The 20,388-nt window shown below is 40.1% G+C and overlaps 3 protein-coding genes and 7 non-coding genes across 12 annotated transcripts in view; 9 read left to right on the plus strand and 1 right to left on the minus strand.

Moving 5' to 3' along the window:
• Positions 1–9,017, plus strand: part of ttc13 (tetratricopeptide repeat domain 13) — a 35,066-nt gene extending 26,049 nt beyond the window's left edge. For 2 of the 3 annotated variants that reach the window (XM_061754679.1, XM_061754682.1), the window contains exons 13-23: positions 3,634–3,764; positions 3,843–3,975; positions 4,240–4,332; positions 4,414–4,497; positions 5,219–5,303; positions 5,381–5,490; positions 6,144–6,279; positions 7,148–7,227; positions 7,733–7,811; positions 7,917–7,996; positions 8,090–9,017. In XM_061754679.1, coding sequence (XP_061610663.1) covers positions 3,634–3,764; positions 3,843–3,975; positions 4,240–4,332; positions 4,414–4,497; positions 5,219–5,303; positions 5,381–5,490; positions 6,144–6,279; positions 7,148–7,227; positions 7,733–7,811; positions 7,917–7,996; positions 8,090–8,204 — 1,126 coding nt within the window. In that variant the 3' untranslated portion in view covers positions 8,205–9,017. The remainder of the gene's footprint in view (positions 1–3,633; positions 3,765–3,842; positions 3,976–4,239; positions 4,333–4,413; positions 4,498–5,218; positions 5,304–5,380; positions 5,491–6,143; positions 6,280–7,147; positions 7,228–7,732; positions 7,812–7,916; positions 7,997–8,089) is intronic. The other variant, XM_061754680.1, reaches the window with a different exon arrangement.
• Positions 94–181, plus strand: trnay-gua (transfer RNA tyrosine (anticodon GUA)). The gene is given in 2 exon segments: positions 94–130; positions 146–181. It is a non-coding gene; the product is annotated as a tRNA-Tyr (tRNA).
• trnay-gua (transfer RNA tyrosine (anticodon GUA)) lies at positions 275–362 on the plus strand. The gene is given in 2 exon segments: positions 275–311; positions 327–362. It is a non-coding gene; the product is annotated as a tRNA-Tyr (tRNA).
• On the plus strand, positions 449–536 carry trnay-gua (transfer RNA tyrosine (anticodon GUA)). Its single transcript is given in 2 exon segments — positions 449–485; positions 501–536. It is a non-coding gene; the product is annotated as a tRNA-Tyr (tRNA).
• On the plus strand, positions 2,237–2,324 carry trnad-guc (transfer RNA aspartic acid (anticodon GUC)). The gene is given in 2 exon segments: positions 2,237–2,273; positions 2,289–2,324. It is a non-coding gene; the product is annotated as a tRNA-Asp (tRNA).
• On the plus strand, positions 2,595–2,682 carry trnad-guc (transfer RNA aspartic acid (anticodon GUC)). The gene is given in 2 exon segments: positions 2,595–2,631; positions 2,647–2,682. It is a non-coding gene; the product is annotated as a tRNA-Asp (tRNA).
• On the plus strand, positions 2,769–2,856 carry trnay-gua (transfer RNA tyrosine (anticodon GUA)). Its single transcript is given in 2 exon segments — positions 2,769–2,805; positions 2,821–2,856. It is a non-coding gene; the product is annotated as a tRNA-Tyr (tRNA).
• trnay-gua (transfer RNA tyrosine (anticodon GUA)) lies at positions 3,491–3,578 on the plus strand. The gene is given in 2 exon segments: positions 3,491–3,527; positions 3,543–3,578. It is a non-coding gene; the product is annotated as a tRNA-Tyr (tRNA).
• A 703-nt stretch (positions 9,018–9,720) lies between the features above and the next one.
• selenol (selenoprotein L) lies at positions 9,721–13,949 on the plus strand. The gene is made up of 9 exons (XM_061754689.1): positions 9,721–9,883; positions 10,417–10,495; positions 10,598–10,651; positions 11,464–11,509; positions 11,589–11,719; positions 11,876–11,990; positions 12,074–12,196; positions 12,658–12,795; positions 13,187–13,949. Exons 1-9 carry the CDS (start codon positions 9,778–9,780, stop codon positions 13,451–13,453), a joined length of 1,059 nt encoding a protein of 352 aa, XP_061610673.1. The 5' UTR covers positions 9,721–9,777; the 3' UTR covers positions 13,454–13,949.
• On the minus strand, positions 13,749–18,075 carry clec11a (C-type lectin domain containing 11A). Its single transcript, XM_061754691.1, has 5 exons — positions 17,765–18,075; positions 16,734–16,848; positions 16,537–16,644; positions 16,376–16,459; positions 13,749–15,330 (listed from the first exon to the last, which is right to left on the minus strand). The coding sequence occupies exons 1-5, from the start codon at positions 17,849–17,851 to the stop codon at positions 14,918–14,920; spliced, it is 807 nt and encodes a 268-aa protein (XP_061610675.1). The 5' UTR covers positions 17,852–18,075; the 3' UTR covers positions 13,749–14,917.
• Positions 18,076–20,388: the final 2,313 nt, after the last annotated feature.

Raw genomic sequence — 20,388 nt, forward strand, 5'->3', positions numbered from 1 at the left:
TCTTTTTGAGAATCTTCAATCTTTATCTTAATCCAAACCCGTTCGAGAAAAGGAAATTACTCCATTCTACACAAACCGTTAGACTACAGTGTCCCTTCGATAGCTCAGTTGGTAGAGTGGCGGACTGTAGAGGTTTAAAGCAGCAATCCTTAGGTCGCTGGTTCAATTCTGGCTCGAAGGATGTTTTTGAGAATCTTCAATCTTTATCTTCATCCAAACCCGTTCGAGAAAAGTAAATTACTCCATTCTACACAAACCTTTAAATTGCAGTATCACTTCGATAGCTCAGTTGGTAGAGTGGAGGACTGTAGAGGTTTAAAGCTGAAATCCTTAGGTTGCTGGTTCAATTCTGGCTCGAAGGATGTTTTTGAGAATCTTTATCCAAATCCAAACCCGCTTGAGAAAATGAAATTACTCCATTCTACACAAACCGTTACACTGCAGTGTCCTTTCGATAGCTCAGTTGGTAGAGCGGAGGACTGTAGAGGTTTAAAGCTGAAATCCTTAGGTCGCTGGTTCAATTCTGGCTCGAAGGATGTTTTTGAGAATCTTCATCTTAATCCAAACCCTCTTGAGAAAATGAAATTACTCCATTCTACACAAACCGTTAAACCACAGTGGCCCTTCGGTAACTCAGTTGGTAGAGCGGAGGACTGTAGAGGTTTAAAGCTGAAATCCTTAGGTCGCTGGTTCAATTCTGGCTCGAAGGATCTTTTTGAGAATCTTCAATCTTCATCTTAATCCAAACCCGCTTGAGAAAATGAAATTACTCCATTCTACACAAACCTTTAAACCACAGTATCCCGTCGATAGCTCAGTTGGTAGAGCGGAGGACTGTAGAGGTTTAAAGCTGAAATCCTTAGGTCGCTGGTTCAATTCTGGCTCGAAGAATCTTTTTGAGAATCTTCAATCTTTATCTTCATCCAAACCTTCGAGAAAAGGAAATTACTCCATTCTACACAAACCTTTAGACTGCAGTATCCCTTCGATAGCTCAGTTGGTAGAGTGGAGGACTGTAGAGGTTTAAAGCAGCAATCCTTAGGTCGCTGGTTCAATTCTGGCTCAAAGGATCGTTTTGAGAATCTTCAATGTTTATCTTAATCCAAACCCGTTCGAGAAAAGTAAATTACTCCATTCTACACAAACCGTTAGACTGCAGTATCCCTTCGATAGCTCAGTTGGTAGAGTGGAGGACTGTAGAGGTTTAAAGCAGCAATCCTTAGGTCGCTGGTTCAGTTCTGGCTCGAAGGATGTTTTTGAGAATCTTCATCTTAATCCAAACCCGCTTGAGAAAATGAAATTACTCCATTCTACACAAACCGTTAAACTGCAGTATCCCGTCGATAACTCAGTTGGTAGAGCGGAGGACTGTAGAGGTTTAAAGCTGAAATCCTTAGGTCGCTGGTTCAATTCTGGCTCGAAGGATCTTTTTGAGAATCTTCAATGTTTATCTTAATCCAAACCCGTTCGAGAAAAGGAAATTACTCCATTCTACACAAACCATTAGACTGCAGTATCCCTTCGATAGCTCAGTTGGTGGAGTGGAGGACTGTAGAGGTTTAAAGCTGAAATCCTTAGGATGCTGGTTCAATTCTGGCTCGAAGGATGTTTTTGAGAATCTTCATCTTCATCTTAATCCAAACCCTCTTGAGAAAATGAAATTACTCCATTCTACACAAACCGTTATACTGCAGTATCCCTTCGATAGCTCAGTTGGTCGAGCAGAGGACTGTTGAGGTTTAAAGATGTAATCCTGAGGTTGCTCGTTCAATTCTGGCTCGAAGGATGTTTTTGAGAATCTTCATCTTCATCTTAATCCAAACCCTCTTGAGAAAATGAAATTACTCCATTCTACACAAACCGTTATACTGCAGTATCCCTTCGATAGCTCAGTTGGTCGAGCAGAGGACTGTTGAGGTTTAAAGATGTAATCCTGAGGTTGCTCGTTCAATTCTGGCTCGGAGGATGTTTTTGAGAATCTTCAATCTTTGTCCTAATCCAAACCTGCTTGAAAAAATGAAATTACTCCATTCTACACAAACCGTGAAAACGCGGTGTCCCTTCGATATCTCAGTTGGTAGAGCGGAGGACTGTAGAGTTTTAAAGCTGAAATCCTTAGGTCGCTGGTTCACTTCTGGCTCGAAGGATATTTTTGAGAATCTTCTTAATCTTAATCCAAACCAGTTCGAGTAAATAAAATTACTCCATTCCACACAAACCATTAGAGCGTGGGATCCCTTCGATAGCTCAGTTGGTAGAGCGGAGGACTGTCGAAGTTTAAAGCTGAAATCCTTAGGTCGCTGGTTAAATTCTGGCTCGGAGGATGTTTTTGAGAATCTTCAATCTTTGTCCTAATCCAAACCTGCTTGAAAAAATGAAATTACTCCATTCTACACAAACCGTGAAAACGCGGTGTCCCTTCGATAGCTCAGTTGGTAGAGCGGAGGACTGTAGCGTTTTAAAGCAGAAATCCTTAGGTTCCTGGTTGACTTCTGGCTCGAAGGATATTTTTGAGAATCTTCTTAATCTTAATCCAAACCAGTTCGAGTAAATAAAATTACTCCATTCCACACAAACCATTAGAGCGTGGGATCCCTTCGATAGCTCAGTTGGTAGAGCGGAGGACTGTCGAGGTTTAAAGCTGAAATCCTTAGGTCGCTGGTTAAATTCTGGCTCGAAGGATGTTTTTGAGACTCTTCATCTTAATCCAAACCCGCTTGAGAAAATGAAATTACTCCATTCTACACAAACCGTTAAACCGCAGTGTCCCTTCGATAGCTCAGTTGGTAGAGCGGAGGACTGTAGAGGTTTAAAGCTGAAATTCTTAGGTCGCTGGTTCAATTCTGGCTCGAAGGATCTTTTTGAGAATCTTCAATCTTTATCTTAATCCAAACCCGCTTGAGAAAATGAAATTACTCCATTCTACACAAACCGTTAAACCACAGTATCACTTTGATAGCTCAGTTGGTAGAGTGGAGGACTGTAGAGGTTTATAGCTGAAATCCTTAGGTCGCTTGTTCAATTCTGGCTCGAAGGATGTTTTTGAGAATCTTCAATCTTCATCTTAATCCAAACCCGCTTGAGAAAATGAAATTACTCCATTCTACACAAACCGTTAAACCGCAGTATCCCTTCGATAGCTCAGTTGGTAGAGTGGAGGACTGTAGATGTTTAAAGCTGAAATCCTTAAGTTGCTGGTTCAATTCTGGCTCGAAGGATGTTTTTGAGAATCTTCAATCTTCCTCTTAATCCAAACCCGCTTGAGAAAAGGAAATTACTCCATTCTACACAAACCGTTAAACCGCAGTATCCCTTCGATAGCTCAGTTGGTAGAGTGGAGTACTGTAGAGGTTTAAAGCTGAAATCCTTAGGTCGATGGTTAAATTCTTGCTCGGAGGATGTTTTTGAGAATCTTCAATCTTTATCTTCATCCACCCGTTCGAGAAAATGAAATTACTCCATTTTACACAAACCGTTGGACCACAGTATCCCTTCGATAGCTCAGGTGGTAGAGCGGAGGACTGTAGAGGTTTAAAGCTGAAATCCTTCGGTCGCTGGTTCAATTCTGGCTCGAAGGATGTTTTTGAGAATCTTTATCTTATCTTATTCATCCTCCGACTTGACCCTTTGCAGGGATGTGTTGCTGCAGAACTTTGAGTCCTACAACGGCGACGTCCAGAAGCTCATCTGCACAGCCGATCATCTGGGGGCGCTGATGCAGTACGACACGCCGGGCTTCTTACCCAACAAGAGGATACACAGAGGTAGCCAAAACGACTTAATGAGCAACTTCGGTTGTGGCATTAAAAAAAACAAATACATTGAGCAGTTGCTGTGTGTAGCCATGGGCCTGGCGACACTAGAGGTGATGCAGGCCATTCAGCGCACGTGGAGCAACGCCAAAGTGCGCGTCAACGGCAAGACAAGGCAGATGCAGTGGAGGGACATGTTTGATATCGCCGTCAAGTGGAGGAGGTAGGAAGTCTCCATGAAGTTTTCAGGATTTCAATGAAATACAAATTCACTCCTACCATGAAGTTTTCAGGATTTCAATGAAATACAAATTCACTCCTACCATTACGTGTTTTGCTCCTTGCTGATCTCCAAGGAGCTCAGCAAAGAGCAAAACACATATCAGAAACAAATCCATCCAGAAAATCTTCTATCGTACTTATCCTCATTAGGGTTGTGGGTGAGCTGGAGTACCATTCCCAAACTTGTCTTTTCTTATGTCTGAAGGGTCGCCGATCCCGACCAGCCGGTTCTTTGGTTAGACCAGATGCCTGCCAGAAGTCTCAGTCGGGGCTTCAACAATCACATCAACCTCATCAGGTGACTTGAAAGACTTACTTACCTCTTTCATTCACTGTTCTATTCTCAAATGAATTTTTTTTCACCCCCGTCTTTCCTCAGGGGCCAGATTATCAACATCAGATACCTTGCCTACTTTGACAACATTCTGGACTTCATCAAAGACAGAATACTTGTCTACCACGGGTGCGCGTTCACAGCTTTTGTTTCCCATTGCATTGTTTGCTTTCCCTCAGCTTGAAACGTGTAAATGTAAATTTATCTCTTGTGCTGATTATAGTTTCACATTCTATTTTGAACATGAATATGGAAACAAAACAAAAGCTTTCATGATAATAACACTATTAAAAATGAACAACAACATGATAATAATAGATATAATACAACCCCAATTCCAATGAAATTGGGACGTTATGTTAAACATAAATAAAAACAGAATACAATTATTTGCAAATCCTGTTCGACCTATATTTAATTGAATACACTTCAATGACAAGACAATAAAAAGGAACCAAACAATAGCCAAAACACTGTCAGACAAGTCCCAAATACTAATAATAATAATGATACCTTAAAGAATAATTAAAGGAAGAAAATGTAAGACCCTCCAGTGAACACAGTCTGTCACACCCTCGTTTCGTCCCTGTATCCTGTGAAATATATATTAGTTTTGAATTGTTTTATGGTTAAAGATTGTTTTAACTCTTCATCTAAACCATTTAAGTTTCACCACCCCTGCATTTTGACGTTATAGTTCCCTCAAAGTTCTAACCCCCCTCTCTATTTCGTGACAATTTCTAAATATTTTTAACTCAATCAGTAGTATTAACTTTCTATATGATTTGGGCTTTTTGGAATATTACTACAGTATGCCTGCAAATTTAAATATTTATTTACATTTTCCCAGGGCGTACAACCCCAAAGGCGTGGTAGAGGTCCGCCAAGCACTGGAGAATGTGAATAAAGTGGAAGATCTTCTTCCTATAATGAAGGTAAAGATGAAATGAGGGAAATGGTGGACCCATAGTGTTCTCGTCATGCGTTTGCAGCTCATGTTTATTTCCTGAAGCAGTTTAACAGTAAAACCAGAGATGGCTTCACAGTCAACTCCAAAGTGCCCAGCATGAAGGATCCGGGCAAAGAGTATGACGGCTTCACCATCACCATCACGGGAGACAGGTGACAACCAGGGCGCCTGCTTTCTTTGACACAGCTGCTTTGTTGTCACACTGATGAAGTATATGCTATTGTGCACCAACATTCTTTATTACTATCTTTACACGCAGTTTATTGCCATTCTCAAGCAATTCAAAGTTCAAGATTCGCAAAATTTACGACATCTAAGCTAACAATGTTTCACATTCCAAAAAGTCCCACTTCTAACACAGTTACACATTTTCCACATACAAAAACCCATTGACGTGAATGAGACATTCAACAACGACAACCATAAAGAATCCCAATATTTCCCATCCCAAATTCAAACTGTTCAGCTGATTCAGCACTTCTTCTGAACTATTTTCCACATTCCTATAATTCCCAAAATTACAGACTTTTGACAATACAATTGCCAAATGACAGGTATTTATAACCTTCCTCATTTCTTGACTGATTCAAACCATTCCAACTTTGGAAGTTTTTGAAACACTGTATTTATCACACTCCCAAAATTCTCAAATTAAGAGATTTATCTTGACTTATACAGTTTAACAATTCAATTAATTCAACACTTTGCTTAATTCAACAGCATTTCTGTTTAGCATCGGCTCTTCAGCATTGACACGAAATGTCCACAGAAACTGCATGGTCTAGTTCTTTTTGCCATTTACCAGGGTGGGCAACATGCTTTTCTCGGTGGAGACGCAGACAACGGAGGAGCGCACGCAGCAGTACCAGTCGGAGATCGAGTCCATCTACAGGGAGTTGACGACCAAAGGGAAGGTCTTCGCGCTCTCCACTGAGTTTGCGGTGCGTTTCATAGAAGAAACTGCAGCGTGTAGCATCGCGGCTGGCTTATGAGAAACTAGAAAAACAAACAGCTATTACTGAGAGCTCAAGAACACACACAAAGTTCGACAAACCCCCTTTGTTTCTTCAATCAGCGTTTCCCAACTTTTACTGAGCCAAGGCACATACAGTATTTTACATTGGAAAAACTAACACGACACACCTCGAAACAAAAAATGTCCCAAAAAGTTTCCACTGTACTGCAAACTAATAATTATTATAAGAAAGCTACATTAGTAAACTAATCATTTTCGGACTAATTAGATGAAATTATCTAATGTTTCACAAAACACGATTGTGCTAAGGACGTGCGTGAATGCTAACGAGACTGAATAAGCTGTTGCAATGGATTCTGTAGCACTTGTAGCAGTGCATCCTCAGTGGCCAATTTAGACGAAAAAAAGTATTACTTTCTAATAGTTAAGAGGCGAGTCGGGGGAAAAAACCTAAAAGAAAAAAATCATGCTATATATTTTAATGTTTAAAATAAAGTTTCTAGTTTATTTCAGATGTTTTTGTTTGTAAAATGAAACTTGTAGTAGTGTAGAAAGTAGTATTTACAAATTGAATTCATAAAATATTTTAAATATATGTATTTTTTTAAAACAATACAAAATATACAGTATATATTTGCAATCCTAAATCCTTCTTTTCCAATAAAATAGTATTAACACAGTCCTAGTAAACAGTATGGTTGCTGAGCCCTCACCTCCTTTGACTCTCTGTGGAGAGGTTGCACTCAGTTAAGCAATGTGAAAGCAAAATATCGTTGATGGATTCTTTTTTGGTTGTTTTTCCATCTGACCGAGGCAGAGTTTGCTCTTTTCAGGACGCCGACGCCGTGTGCAATCTGATCCTCTCGCTGGTTTATTACTTCTGCAACCTCATGCCGCTCTCTAGAGGCTCCAGGTAATCATCTACCGACAGCCACTAAATCCTGTTAAAAAGAAATCAACTTAGTAACTTAAATTGCACGCAGTTGAGCGCCAAGGTCCAACAATCAGCACACATAGGTTGATACATACTTCCTGCCTACATTGTGACTCATGCTTTATTCATTGAGACGTTAAGGAAATGCCATCTTTTGTCATATGGGGAAAAAACACTCCTCTATCTACTCTTTTATCCAGATGTGCACTAAGTTGCTTCACCAGAGTTTAGTCGAAATCAGGTGGGTTTTTTTTTTTTTGTTCCTTAAGATCCTCTTTGGCGACAGTAATTTACAGTGGGATTTGCTGTGTAGTGTGTCGCCTATGAAAACGTGAGCATAAAGCTCAAGTGTAGAAATAGAACATGAAAGATGTCATTAGTTCCACGGTGCCTTATCACACCCAGTTAGCTGTAACAGAAATTAAGTGATAAGTGTGTCAATCATTACTCATTGTGGTGTTTGTGTGTGCGCGTGCGTGCTCAGCGTGGTGGCCTATTCGGTCATGATGGGGGCAGTGATGGCTAGTGGGAATGAGATCAGCGGTCGGATCCCCAAAGGAAAGGTAACGGAACTTAAACATGAAACGTGTTGTTCAGTGGAAGTATTTAAAAAAACAACAACTCTTAATTACTGGATTCAAACTGGGTTCTATTCATTTTGTTACTAGCTGGTGGACTTTGAGGCCATGACGACGCCCAGTCCTGACAGCTTCAGTAAAACAGCAAAGAGCTGGATGCACTTCAAAACGTGAGATGAACTGATTGTGCATTCTAATAATAACAATAAGCATCATGATTCACCAAAAATCATTTATATTCTTACGGTTTTCTACTCCTTAAGTTTACCCTCTTGGTACCAGAGTCTACCCCCTGTGGCCGAGACCTTCCCCTCCATCAGAACCATGATCGAAGTCCTCAACGCAGACTCGTCGACACAATGTTCAAAGAACTCTTAGCACGAGGCACACGTACAAGAATTTAGTTCATGAAAAGTTTTAAATTGACAGAACAAATGGACTCACTGAGAATTCACGATCAAGTCACGGTAATCAAGACAAAAGTTATATAGTGAAACCTCTAACGTGGAACGTAAAACGGATTCTGGTGGCCGTACGAGAAAAATAAGCAATAACTACTGGCATTTGTGAAAAAATGTTAAAAGGAGAGTCATGTCGTGTCTTATTTTTTTAACATGCTTTATTATCAAGTGGCTGTTAATTGTAAAAGGCACAACAATACTTGCTTATGTGACATCAAGTAAAAAGAACAAAAAAAGCACAACATTGTATTTTAGTGACTGTAGTGGCCTATTCCCCACAAACCGGCATGGCAATTTTTGCCAAATTACTAATTGAACAACCTTTGCATATGACTTTAGAGGTTGCACTATATCGACGTTTTGTGATGATTTCATTTACCAAAAAGAAAAGCTGCAGCACCTCACGTCAATCAATTGTCATCCAGCAGGTTTGTTAAAAAAATAAAATAAAAAATAGTGGCACTATAAGGTTTGAAATTACAGGACATCCTATTGGAAAAACTTGACGTACTAGTTCAGTATTTGGCTTGAATGTCCCATGGAAACAAATGCACAAGTGACTTCACACAAAAGAAGAAAAAGCACACAGGTAAAGCACATAATTACAAATAATGTCTCTAAATTGTGTATTTTTATTTTTTTTACATTTTATCCAAAACATGAAATAAAATGTTGAAATTGTGTTGTTTTTTTGGGGGGGTAGGGGGTGCGAATAAAAAATGTACTTGGAGATACATGTTTTTTTGTTGTTTTTTGAATAGTAACAGTATACAAACCTTAGCAGTATGTTGACTGTGATAGTCTAATTTAGAGTATTTTAGGATGAATTGGTCGTCACGGAAACATTGAAAAACATTTTTGTGTTTGGACAACTTCAATCAGGATTATCCAATTAGGTTAAAAAATATATTTATTTTTTTGTTAGAGGTAAATGAAATTTTGTTCACATGCCAATGTACTTGAGCACAGGGTTGATGGAAGCTTTTTGCTATTTCAATCCCTGACAACAACAAAATCAGATCAAACAAAAAGTTTCTTATTATTTAAGATGACCATTTGTGGATAAAGGTTTTGGGCTGTTTCTAACAGATCCTTTGGGGTTTTATTAGGCCCTCCTGGAATTGCTGTTTCGACACACCTCAAAACTCGTAGTCTTCTTATCATTTCACTTCGTTTCAACTTGGATTAAATTTGTTGCAGGGATTTTTGAGTGAATGCTTTCCACCCCGTAAATTTACTGACCTTTGTTGATGAGCTCTTTGTTATCGTTTTTTCTAATTGGGAAATGGCTGCATGCTCAGAACGGTCAAACAAGTAAGATAACATTTGACAGTTATAGATGAGGGAAGTAGGAGTAAAATGCAATTATCCTTCTCACCGATAGAGGCCGCCCAATCCTGCCGTGTGACACCTGGTCACGTGGTTTCCCGGAAGTGTTCTCCTTCCAGTTTAGTTCTGAAAGCGTGGTGTTAAAGTAAAGTACTGGGGGCATGGAGGAAGACGTGTTCCCGAAGGAGGAGAGCCTCACTGCCGCCTTGAAGCAGTTTGTCAGCTTGGGCAAAGTGCTGCTACAGCAGGCCAAGAAGGATGCCGAGGGTAGGACGAAACAAAAAAAAAAGTGGTTTTGTACCATTAAATGTAAAACGAATTAATGTACATTCATTGTATTGTTTGAGCCGTTTTTGGCTGCCACTCATTCGGCGTCGTAAGTCACAAATAAGATCATTTCGCTCTGAAAATGTGACGGGTTGGTCCTTCGAATACGGTTGAAAAGTGCCAGACTAAGGAAAAAGCGACGGAAAACTGAGGCGAGCGTATATTATATCCTTTTTTATATATATGTATATATATCTTTTTTTATGTCGAATTTTGATGGTTTTCGTTTTGAGAAAAGCGCCTACAACTATGTACGGTGTAACTTTGAGTTGAAAGCTGTGTTAATAGCAGCCCTCAACAAAGTAGATTTCTGAGCTTAATTTTTGAGGAATTTCTATTAAAAAATAAAATACAATACAATATATTGCCTAGCCTCTGCATGGTTTATCCCGAGGGTAATTGCATTATTTAATTTGTGTCGTTTTTGCCACTAACATATCCCAAAAAAATGAAGTTTAATTTTTCTTTTAAAGTCTCCATGGAGAACTTTGTCCCATACAAAATTGCCACTTTGTTGGGCCTGATCGCGGCCGGAGCAGACTTCTACAAGAGGTGAGATTCATTCTCTCTCGTGCTAAAAAGTGATTTTTAATTATTTTTTTTTAATATGTAAATTTTGTACATTTAACAGTGTGTTTTCTTGCTTTTGCGCAGCATTGGAGTGAAGAAGAAGAGCGAAGCTGAGGCCACCTGGCAAACGCTGTATCGGTAAATTTGAACAAACAAACCAAAGGCAGATTACCATGTCATTATAATAACGCGCCACTTTTCCCAGTGTGTGTTCCAGGTTAAACTGTCACCATGATAACTCCTTTATTAACTGTACAAGGTGATATCTTTTGGAGGCGACGCTTTAGGATTTTTTTCACAATTTAAGAATTCTCAATCTATTTAAGAATATTTTTGCAACACATTTCTTGCAAATGGTGAAATCAACTCGTTTTCAGGGGAGATCTGTCACAAAGAACTGAAATATGAGTGTCAAAAGAATTTAACCACTGTAATACAAGTAAAACTACTCATTGTTTGAAGATGCCTGACATAATGGCATTTTAAGTATTCCTGGCATTAATGTTGTCAAATATGTATATATATTTTGTATTTTTGAATAAAAAAAATCTAAAGATTTAGTAAAATATTTATCTTCGCTCTCTCTCTTAAGCTATTAATCTAAACTAAAAATATAATATGTAATGATAAAATATGATTAGTATTATTTGTGTAAGTAATTAATGGTTTAGTATATTGTACTGAGCAACCACACGTAGCTATGTAACTAAGTTTAATTTATTGTTCTCTGTTTATCAGTGTTCCCCTCTTTGCATCACACAAAAAAACGCCATCATCCTTTAGATATTCTCAGTACTGAATTCACACATTATAGTGCTTTAGGATACTTTGATTTCAAATTTTCAGGCAAGTTTTGCTCGAATTCCAAAATGCGTTGCACTTTGGAGATTCAAATGTCTTTTCAGTAATTGATAGTTGCAATAGGTGATTGATTATTTGTCTTTTCATAGCCATGCAGCAGTGAGGGACCAAGTGGAGGAGCTCCTCCAGCTCCAGGTTTGTAACAAGAAATGTGCATTAGTTTCTCTGATTGCTTCTGTCTGAACATAGCTTGCATGGATACGTGTATGTACAGAGCGAGTGGGACTCCTTCCTGGAGCATGTAGATCGAAGTCTTAAGTCGTCTTGTGCTCCCGTGACATCAGGAGGACAAACGGTGGACATCTTTAGCACCGAAACTTTGTTAACTGATGGACGCAGTGGAAAGTGAGTATGCGCACCGCCATTTCAACACCCTTGGCAGAGTTGGCACACCCCTAAAAAAATCTAAAAAGGCCTAGTAGAGTTGTATTAGTTGTTTATCTAGCCTTTGTGTCTGCGTGCATAAACACAAGTTTGAATGTGTGCGTGTTGTGTTTGAAGGAGTGTCACTTTGGATCAGTACCGTTCCCCGGGTCAGAAGCTTCTGCTGGTCCTCATCAGGCACTTTGGATGACTGCCGTGACGCGACCATGTGGCCGAGCTGGAGGGCAGCAGGGTTAGTTACCCCAAAAATCACAGAATAAACAAGACATTTGATTAAAATGTCATGTTTTAAACATGTTTCCTTGTGGTCTGAAGGCTGCTCTGGAGGCTCGGTCTGTGAAGGTCGTGGTAGTGTCTTTTGGAGCCCTGGAGGGGGCTCGTTTATGGTTGCAGCAGACAGAATGCTCCTTGGACTTAGTGTTGGATCCACACAGGAAGGTTTGCAACCGTCACAAATCATCTCCTCGCTACCAGAACTTGATTTCAGCCAGGGCTGGGCGATTAATCTATTAATCAGAATTTATTTGGCAGTATAATTTTTTTTTTTAAGGCCTGTGCAGTTCAACACATGACTGCACCGCTTCCCCTAACATCATGGCTGTGAACAGAAAGTCAAGTGTTGCCAACTTGGCAATTTGGTCGCTATATTTGGCTACTTTTCCAACCCTTCAATGGACTATTAAATAAAATTAAAAAAAATGCTACTAGTGACTTTAAACAGACAAAATTGACACATTGTTTTCCGTATGACAAGAAAGGAGCCTGCTGGAAGGCAATCACGATAGCATCAATGGTGCCAAACACTAAATATGAATTTTGTGGGGAATAAAATCATTTTATTTTAAGGCCATGATATAGCCCAGCCCTAATTCCAGCTAAAGTTGTCTTGTTGGTGTTAGATCTACAGGAGCTTTGGACTGATCTCGTCCTGCGCTAAAGTCATGAATTTTGACTCCATGCTCCGGTATTCTGAGTACCAAGCAGCAGACAGAGACTTCCCAGAATTCCCCATGCACATGCTGGAGGACATCTACCAGGTATCGATGACGCTAGCCGAGTTTGTTTGGGTTTTATCCAACCCTTTGGCAGTTGGCCTTAATTACCCCATTAGCCACTCAATTTAACCCAGTGGTCTGCTAGGGTAGTTAATGCTTTTATCAAGCTAGGTATTGTTTGCAAGTGAATCACAGCTAGTCAGTTAAATACAGTTGATCTGTTTTACCACAGCTAGGTAAGTTTTAACCAGATAGATATCTAAGTATAGTTACTTTGACAGTTAGCCAGCTAATTAGATTTTGTAATTTGTCTTGCGTTAGCCCGCCAGCTTCAGTTTCTCCCAATCATCTTGGTTGGGACAGTAAGGGAAAATCACTTAACTACCGTTAGCCAGGTGATGTTAAATACTAAAAGTAAATACATTTCTCTCAGATGGGAGGTGACTTTCTGCTTAGCGACACCAACAAAGTCCTCTTGTCCCACCCGAGCAAGTACCCGATGGACCGACCCACACTCAGCGACATCCTGCAGACGGCCTCCGGCCCGACCAAGCTAACCGCGCAGGAAGCCAGCGGTAGTGATGCTCCTTTACACGCTGATGACGTCCCGCCTCGCACTCACGCTACCGTGAAGAGGTGCGACCGATGCCAAGCTGTGCGGAGCGTCCGCCCGCTTCTCGCGGTTAGGTCCTTGCTGTGACTTGAACCTGAACGATTATGAAAGCCATATGAGCATTTATTCCAGATCCTTGATATGGAATACCATACGTATATACAGTTTATACACTAGTATGCTCTTTGTCCTCACTAGTAGGACAACTATGTTACTAGTAAGGCTAAGATGTGCAGTAGTTATCTGTGGTCCAAAGTGGCACTCGTAGGGAAACAAAATGTGACGCGTAAGACAGTTCTACTAGTCCGCCCTAGTCGTTCTACTAGCGGGCTAAATTGTTTTTTCTAGTGAGGGCAAACAACAAAACAGTACATGAGCCAGCTGGATATTGAATACATTTTAAAACTGCTTTCCACAAACAATACAGTACCACTCTTTCTTGAATTTGGCGTCGCTGCGTGGCCATAAAATGCAATAGTTTGTAGGACGGGTTGATCCTTGTAAAGTAAAAAGCTAACAATAGCAGAATGAAAATCATGTTAACTGTTTACTTTCAATAAAACTATGTATGCATACAAACAAATGTGTTGCTAATATGATTGTTTTCAGTTGGAGCATCTTGCACTTCTTGACTAAAAGGCGTCAGAGCTCCAAGGCCACAGTGAAACACAATAGCCAGATAGGTATAGTTAGCCAGCTACATATAGTTTGACAGTTAGCGCCACTTAGCCAGCTTGCTTCAATTTTGCCAGTTCATATTGGTTTGACAGCTAGGTATTGTTAACCACTTAACTCGGAAGATAGCTAGGTATTGCTGTCACTTTTGATAAGTTGCTTAACTGTAGATAGCCAGGAAGGTTTGATTTAGCTAGTTGTCTTGAGATAGCCAGCCAAATATTAATTGACAGTTAGCCAGTTGGTTAAAATGGTAAATTTGGTAATTTCCCTTAAATTAGCCAGCTTGCTTTGGTTTTGCCAGTACATCTTGGTCAGGCAGCTATGAAAAATTAGCCAGCTAGGTATTCTTAGCCACTTAACTATAGTTAGCAAACTATGTATTTGCCACTTAACTAACACTTTAGCCAGCTAAGTATTGTAAGCCACTTAACTACATGCAGTTAGCCAGTGGACCTCTGTCAGGACTAAGTATTGTTAGTGCCTTTACAACTGTCAGTTAGTTACCTAACCGCAGTTGGTTGACCTCAGAAAGGCAGCTAGGTACTGTTAGCCACTCACCTACAGTTAGCCAGCTAGGTATTGTTAGCCACTTAACTACAATTAGCTAGTTGACCTCAGCGAGCTTGGTATTGTTATCCGCTTCACTACAGTTAGCCAGCTGCACATTGTTAGCTTCAGTTAGTTCTAGTCCATCTACGTCATGTTAGCTACTTAACTACAGCTAGCCAGCTAACATTAAGAGAAAACTTATTTTTAAGTGTGTTTAATTGTGTTTGCCATCATGTTTATTAACCAAGGCCCACAGAGTTGTGACCTTGGTGATTGCCTATTTCTATACAGTTTTTTGGTTAAAATGGAGATCTAGGAGTTCATCTAAAGCACCACCCTGTCATCAAACTCGCACATGTAGTTCATGGCCCTGTCGCAGTAGTGGTCCCACCAGTCGCCATTATCTGATGCCATGGCCACGCAGTTCTCACGCTTGCCACCGTCGGGCTGGCTGGACAGGAAGTGCCTGCGCCACTGGAAGTAGGAGACAGGCGTGCCGTCGTCAAAGATGTACACACCCTCGGTCGCCAGGTCGTTGACCCCAAGCCACACGGGCCAGTTGCCCGGCCGGAAGAAGGACTTGACGTAGTCGGCCAGCGCCTCCTGCTCGCGGCGGTCTCGTGGCATGGCCATGCGACCCCCACGCTCCAGGCACTTCCTGGACGCGCCTGCGTAGTCCTCATAGTTGTTGTACGCCAGGTAGCATTTATAGCCCACACGCAGGCCTTTCTGGCAACCTGATTGGTCGAGAGCAAACATGGCTTGAGACATTTGTGTTAATTTTGATGCTTTGGCCATTTTGTCTTGAGCAGCTATAACACTCATCTTGTGTGTCTCATTAGCCTTTGTTAACACTATCAGGCTAGGTACATTTAGTCAATTCGTTAGCCTAATAGCATAATTGCCCCAGTCATTTTTAAACTTTTCTCACAGTATACAAATTCAACAAACACGAAGCATCCAGTAGCCTCGATTCAACCTTTGTAATATACTATGTCCTGGATGACAGGGAGTTTACACTGACAAAGAAAAAAAACTATTTTAGTGAGAAAATTTGTATCCATTTTTTTACTTTAAAAAAATATTAATTATGCCACTAGGCTAACCAATTTACCTTCTTTTAGCCAGCTACATTCAGTTTCTCCAGTTCATCTTGGTTGGTCAAATAAAGTTAGCCAGCAATGTATTGTTAGCAACTACAGGTAGTTAGCTAGGTGTTGTTATCCACTTAACCAGTTAGCTGGGTAACTTCTGGAAGTTGCTTAAACAGTTAGCTAGGTAGGCATCATTATCCAGATTTGTTTTAGTTAGTTAGTGGCTCTAAGTCAACTAAGTATAGTTTGACAGCTGCCTCATTTAGCCGGCTAGGTAATGTTGTTATTTATCCTTAGTCAGCCAGATAGCTGTTCTTCTATCGTCATCTATTCAAAGTTGTGTACCGTACTGATTTTCTCTTCATCTAGTGGTAAAAATGGTAGTAAAATCACTTAGAATGCCTTTTCAAAAAGCTACATTTCCAACGAAAGTTCCAGGATTTCTTTAGTACTATTAGTTCCTGAAGCGAAAAGGTTCCTATCAGATATGTTTAGTATTGCAGACACCACCCCAAAAAAGTTCCTGCACCTCTCAAAAGTTCTACCCCACCTCTGTAGCAGTGTCTTCACCCTGTTGTGATCATTTATTCATTTATTTATTTGGCAAACTATAGTCCTCCAAATGTTCCTACTTGCAGTGTTTTCAGATAAAACCAAGCAAACTATTTGGGGGTAAAAAAAAACGTACCTTCCAATCTGCCGATCTCTTTGCGGTTGTCTTTGCTGTGCTGGTAGACTTCCCGGATTTTGTCCTCCAGCTCCGCCACCTTGGCTGCCATTTTGGGAATGAAGAAAGAACATCAGAGGAACTAGGAAGTGCCGCAGGTTAGCATTAGCGTGACTTGGTACCGTCCATCCTGGACAGGCGTTCCATTAGCTGGGCCACACTAACATCCAGGGTGTAGTGGCCCACATTGAGACTGTGGATGGCCTGCTCCATCCCGGCCAGTCTGGACACTGCAGAAGAAGATGCAGTGTTACTCTTGTTTAGTTAAACAAAATGACTATTTATTAAATTTAAAAAAATAATTGCCGTGAGTACGTACGAACGTAGTTGTAAGAGGTTTCAAAGTCCGATGCCGGGTTGGTGGGCTCCAGTTCCGACACCGGAAGAATGTCTGGAACATCTCCTCGTGACTTTTTTGCATCTGCAAGAGACGTCTGATGTACAAAAAACACAATATTTACATTACATTGCTTCAAAATGATTACAATTATTACAGCAGTTAGACAGCTAGCTTCAGTTACACAGTTACTGTATATTAGCTAGACCACGGCTCACTGTGCTAATTTCTTCCGGAAGCTTCTTAAATTACCCAGTTAGCTTCAGCGGGGCAGCTAGCTGGAGGACACCAGCAAGTTTCCATTAGCCAGTTTTCATCAATAGAACAGTTAACTTGGGTTTACGTGCCAGGTACGATTAGCAAGTTAACTTCAATGAGACAGCTAGCTCTAGTTTACCAATTAGTTTCCATTAGGCCTACCCTACCTTAAGCTAGCTTTAACCAGTTAGTTTCCTTTAGCCAGTTAACTTAAGCTAAACAGCTAGCTTTATTTTACCAGTGAGGTCGTCAGATAGTGTCAGCAAGACAGGGTGCTTTAGTTTTCCATTTTGGGATAATTAGCCACTTAGCTTCGCTCTATTATCAAGAGTCCTGTAATATTTACAGCATTAATATAGCATCCGCTCCCTAAAATCGGTTAATCAAAAGGTGTTTATTCATTTAGATTTTTGCTCATTTTATTTGAATTTATTTTTATTAATTTGTCTCATTAACTAATTCGTTTTTAACTTTTATTTTACCTTTATCTACTAATGTCCCTTGTCCATCTGTCTTAGTTTTAAAAATCAAATGTATAACTTTTTCCCAAATTCTGTTCTAAAAAGTGTTACCAATATTATCCATCAATGATCTAATTGCTCCTGGGAACGGATAAATCATCCAGCAAATAGTCTTTTCATGACGTCCTACTTTTAGGTCATTGATTTGCACTTTTTAACACAATTTTATCAAAGCCATTGACATAATTACATTTAGTTTTTCTGATAAGTTTCAAAGCTCAATATTGTCCTGACCTGGGTCGGTTGTGCCGTTCCAACGGGAACACAGCAGCCCAGCGAGCACAAACACAGCAGAGCGAGCGACCCGGTGACCGGTCCCATTTTCAACCTCCTAACTCCTGAAAGAAGCAAAAAAAAAAAAAAAAAAAAAAGAAATCCCTCTTCTCTCTCCTCCCTCTCACTCTCTCCTGGTTCACACCTCCCTCAGAGACATGACCCAGCAAGAATACTGGAAAAAAAGATCGAAAAAAATGATGTCAAATTCCAAATATTGTGCATGTGATTTCATCCCCACTGGCTGCCTGTCGTCCGTTTGTTTCTTGTTTTGTTTTGTTTTAAGGGCGTCACTTGCTAGTTGCATAACAGGAAAGCCTTTTGTGTTTTCCTATCCCCATCCCATTTCCACTCTTTGTGTAGTAGATTAAGACCTTCGACGATAAGGGTCTTGGATTTTGGTCTCCAATTTCCAACCTTTGTGTGTACACTATTCCCAAGGCAGGTGCTGCTGCAAAATAAAAAAGACGAGGACCCCATATTTAGGGCTCAGGAAAAGGGAATGCTTGTTATTTTGGCTTAGTTTATCTTAATTGTGCTGTATTTTCTTTGATTCATAGTGCATTCCAATCCCATTCCCCTCGTGTGTACACTTTTCCTAAGGCAAGTGTGGTAAAAACACAAACACACACACACTTAAAAGGCAAGATTTAGGACTCCACGAAGGGGAACGCCTGTTAGGTTAGCTTAGCTTAGTAGCTTAGCTTTTGTTGACCTTTTGATCTCGTTACTTTTTTCTTTTGAATTTTGATGACGAGCACAGATCCGTTCTTGTCCATAAATGTGTATTTTTGGCTTAAACGTGTCCTACTTAGCACTGTGTTGCATTCACCGGTAACATACAATTATGACTTAAAAAGCACAGATGTGATTGTATGTGTGCCAGTTAAAATGCCGAAAGACTCTGCAAGTGTTTCCAGGAGGCAATTTTTTCCTATGGCCCACGCTTCTACTTTCTAAACCACTTAATTACACATTTTCGTGTAAACTAACAATGGAAGGAATGGTTGACGAAAAACAATGAAATGACGGATGGATGCTTTGGTTGTTTGTCAATGTTTGGCGACCTAATTAGAGTGAATAATGTAGAACCCCCCCTGAAATTGTGCAGTTCAGAATTTTACCTGGAATAATACGCCATTAAACCTGATCTCAACAACTATCTGACTTTTGAAACACATTGCCCCTGCTATCATGTCAAAGCCAAAAGGTAAGCAGAGCTTTCGATATTATATTGATAAGGAAAATGGCACTCTGTAAAACTAATTCATAGCAAAAGCTGGGGAGTTATTTGTCACTTTTTTTTATTTTAAAACACATTCACTGCCATTGGCGGCTTTAGAAGTCAAATATCCATGTTAACTTGGAGGGCTGGCTGTGAATGAGTTTTAAGAGTGCTTAAATTTTTACACTTGTGTAAAGATTAAGAATATTTTTTCAAATTAGTTCTAGGACACAAATCACCTTTGCAATACACCTTTGTCATTTAAGGCTAATGTTTTTACAAAGACTTCCTTTTGTGCTTGCATGACATTTAAAACATCGTGTCTGCTGTTTGTAATTATGGTGGTGACAGTTTCACCTGGGAACAGATTATTTCTCTGTCAATAATTTGGTACTCCTGCTCCCCCCCTGCTGGTTTGAATTGACATTACATCATGGCGAAATCTCACCCACGGCGCCTTCTAAAAGTGTGACAGTTTGTTCCCTCGCTGTTAGACGTTAAACTGAATATTTGCAGACTGTCAACTCGGAATGATACAAATAATGTTTTAACCATGTCGCAATTTGTGATTGAACGTCTGGTGGAAGAAGGTGACTATTCAGACTTTTGGAGGTGTTGGCAGGAGGCAACTCATTCGGACAGAGGCACCTCAGTTCAGCCAGGTACACGCACACACACGGGATACATAATTTATGTTGATTTTGATTGGAGCTGCCCATTCTCAGAAGGAGGCCGATTTTACATTAACTGGAAATGGAGAGGGTAGCACGGTGGATCCAGTGGTGAGCGTGTCTCCTTCACAGTTCGAAGGTTCAGACAATTTGAATTGTAACACAACGATCAACTAGGGTTAAAAATTAGATTTATAAAAGGTGTAAATTGAAACATGATTGACTAGTAAACGGGAAAAAAAAGTTAGCCAGATATAAATACAACGAATAATAAAAGTGCATCTTCGGCCAATGTTGACCTATTGAGTAGGTTTAATCTCTAAAAGAAATATCATAAACTGTCAATGCTACCCAGGTAGAGAAATATAAAACTGGTTACTTATTAGCATTCCACAATGTCCGAAGAGTCTTAGGACATCATCTCCAGGTCACAAAGCTCCTGTGGTCATAAACCTTTTATGATGTCTCAGAATGAATCTAAGAGGTCCTAGTATGAAACCGACCAGACTCCAAAAACATGTTTGAGACCCCCTAAAATACATACATTTAAAAAATGTCTGAGTTGAAATAGGTTTTAAGTAGTTTTGACAGTAAAAACTCAAGACTGACTTTTTTTTGACTTTCCTTTATTGTAATGTGTGACTTCAAAATCACGGCGTACAAGTCGAGCACACATGCATGGTGGTCCT

Source organism: Phyllopteryx taeniolatus, chromosome 18 (genome assembly GCF_024500385.1).
Source record: "Phyllopteryx taeniolatus isolate TA_2022b chromosome 18, UOR_Ptae_1.2, whole genome shotgun sequence".
In the NCBI taxonomy this organism is placed as follows: Eukaryota; Metazoa; Chordata; class Actinopteri; order Syngnathiformes; family Syngnathidae; genus Phyllopteryx; species Phyllopteryx taeniolatus.

What these genes read in the sequence shown, in the direction of transcription:
- clec11a (XM_061754691.1), bottom strand. Translation starts at nt 17,851, where the DNA reads ATGGGACCGGTCACCGGGTCGCTCGCTCTGCTGTGTTTGTGCTCGCTG. An exon ending in AACCTCTTACAACTACGTTC is followed by an intron (nt 16,645 to 16,733) that starts GTACGTACTCAC and finishes CTTCTTCTGCAG; the next exon opens with TGTCCAGACTGGCCGGGATG. An exon ending in AGAGATCGGCAGATTGGAAG is followed by an intron (nt 15,331 to 16,375) that starts GTACGTTTTTTT and finishes TCGACCAATCAG; the next exon opens with GTTGCCAGAAAGGCCTGCGT.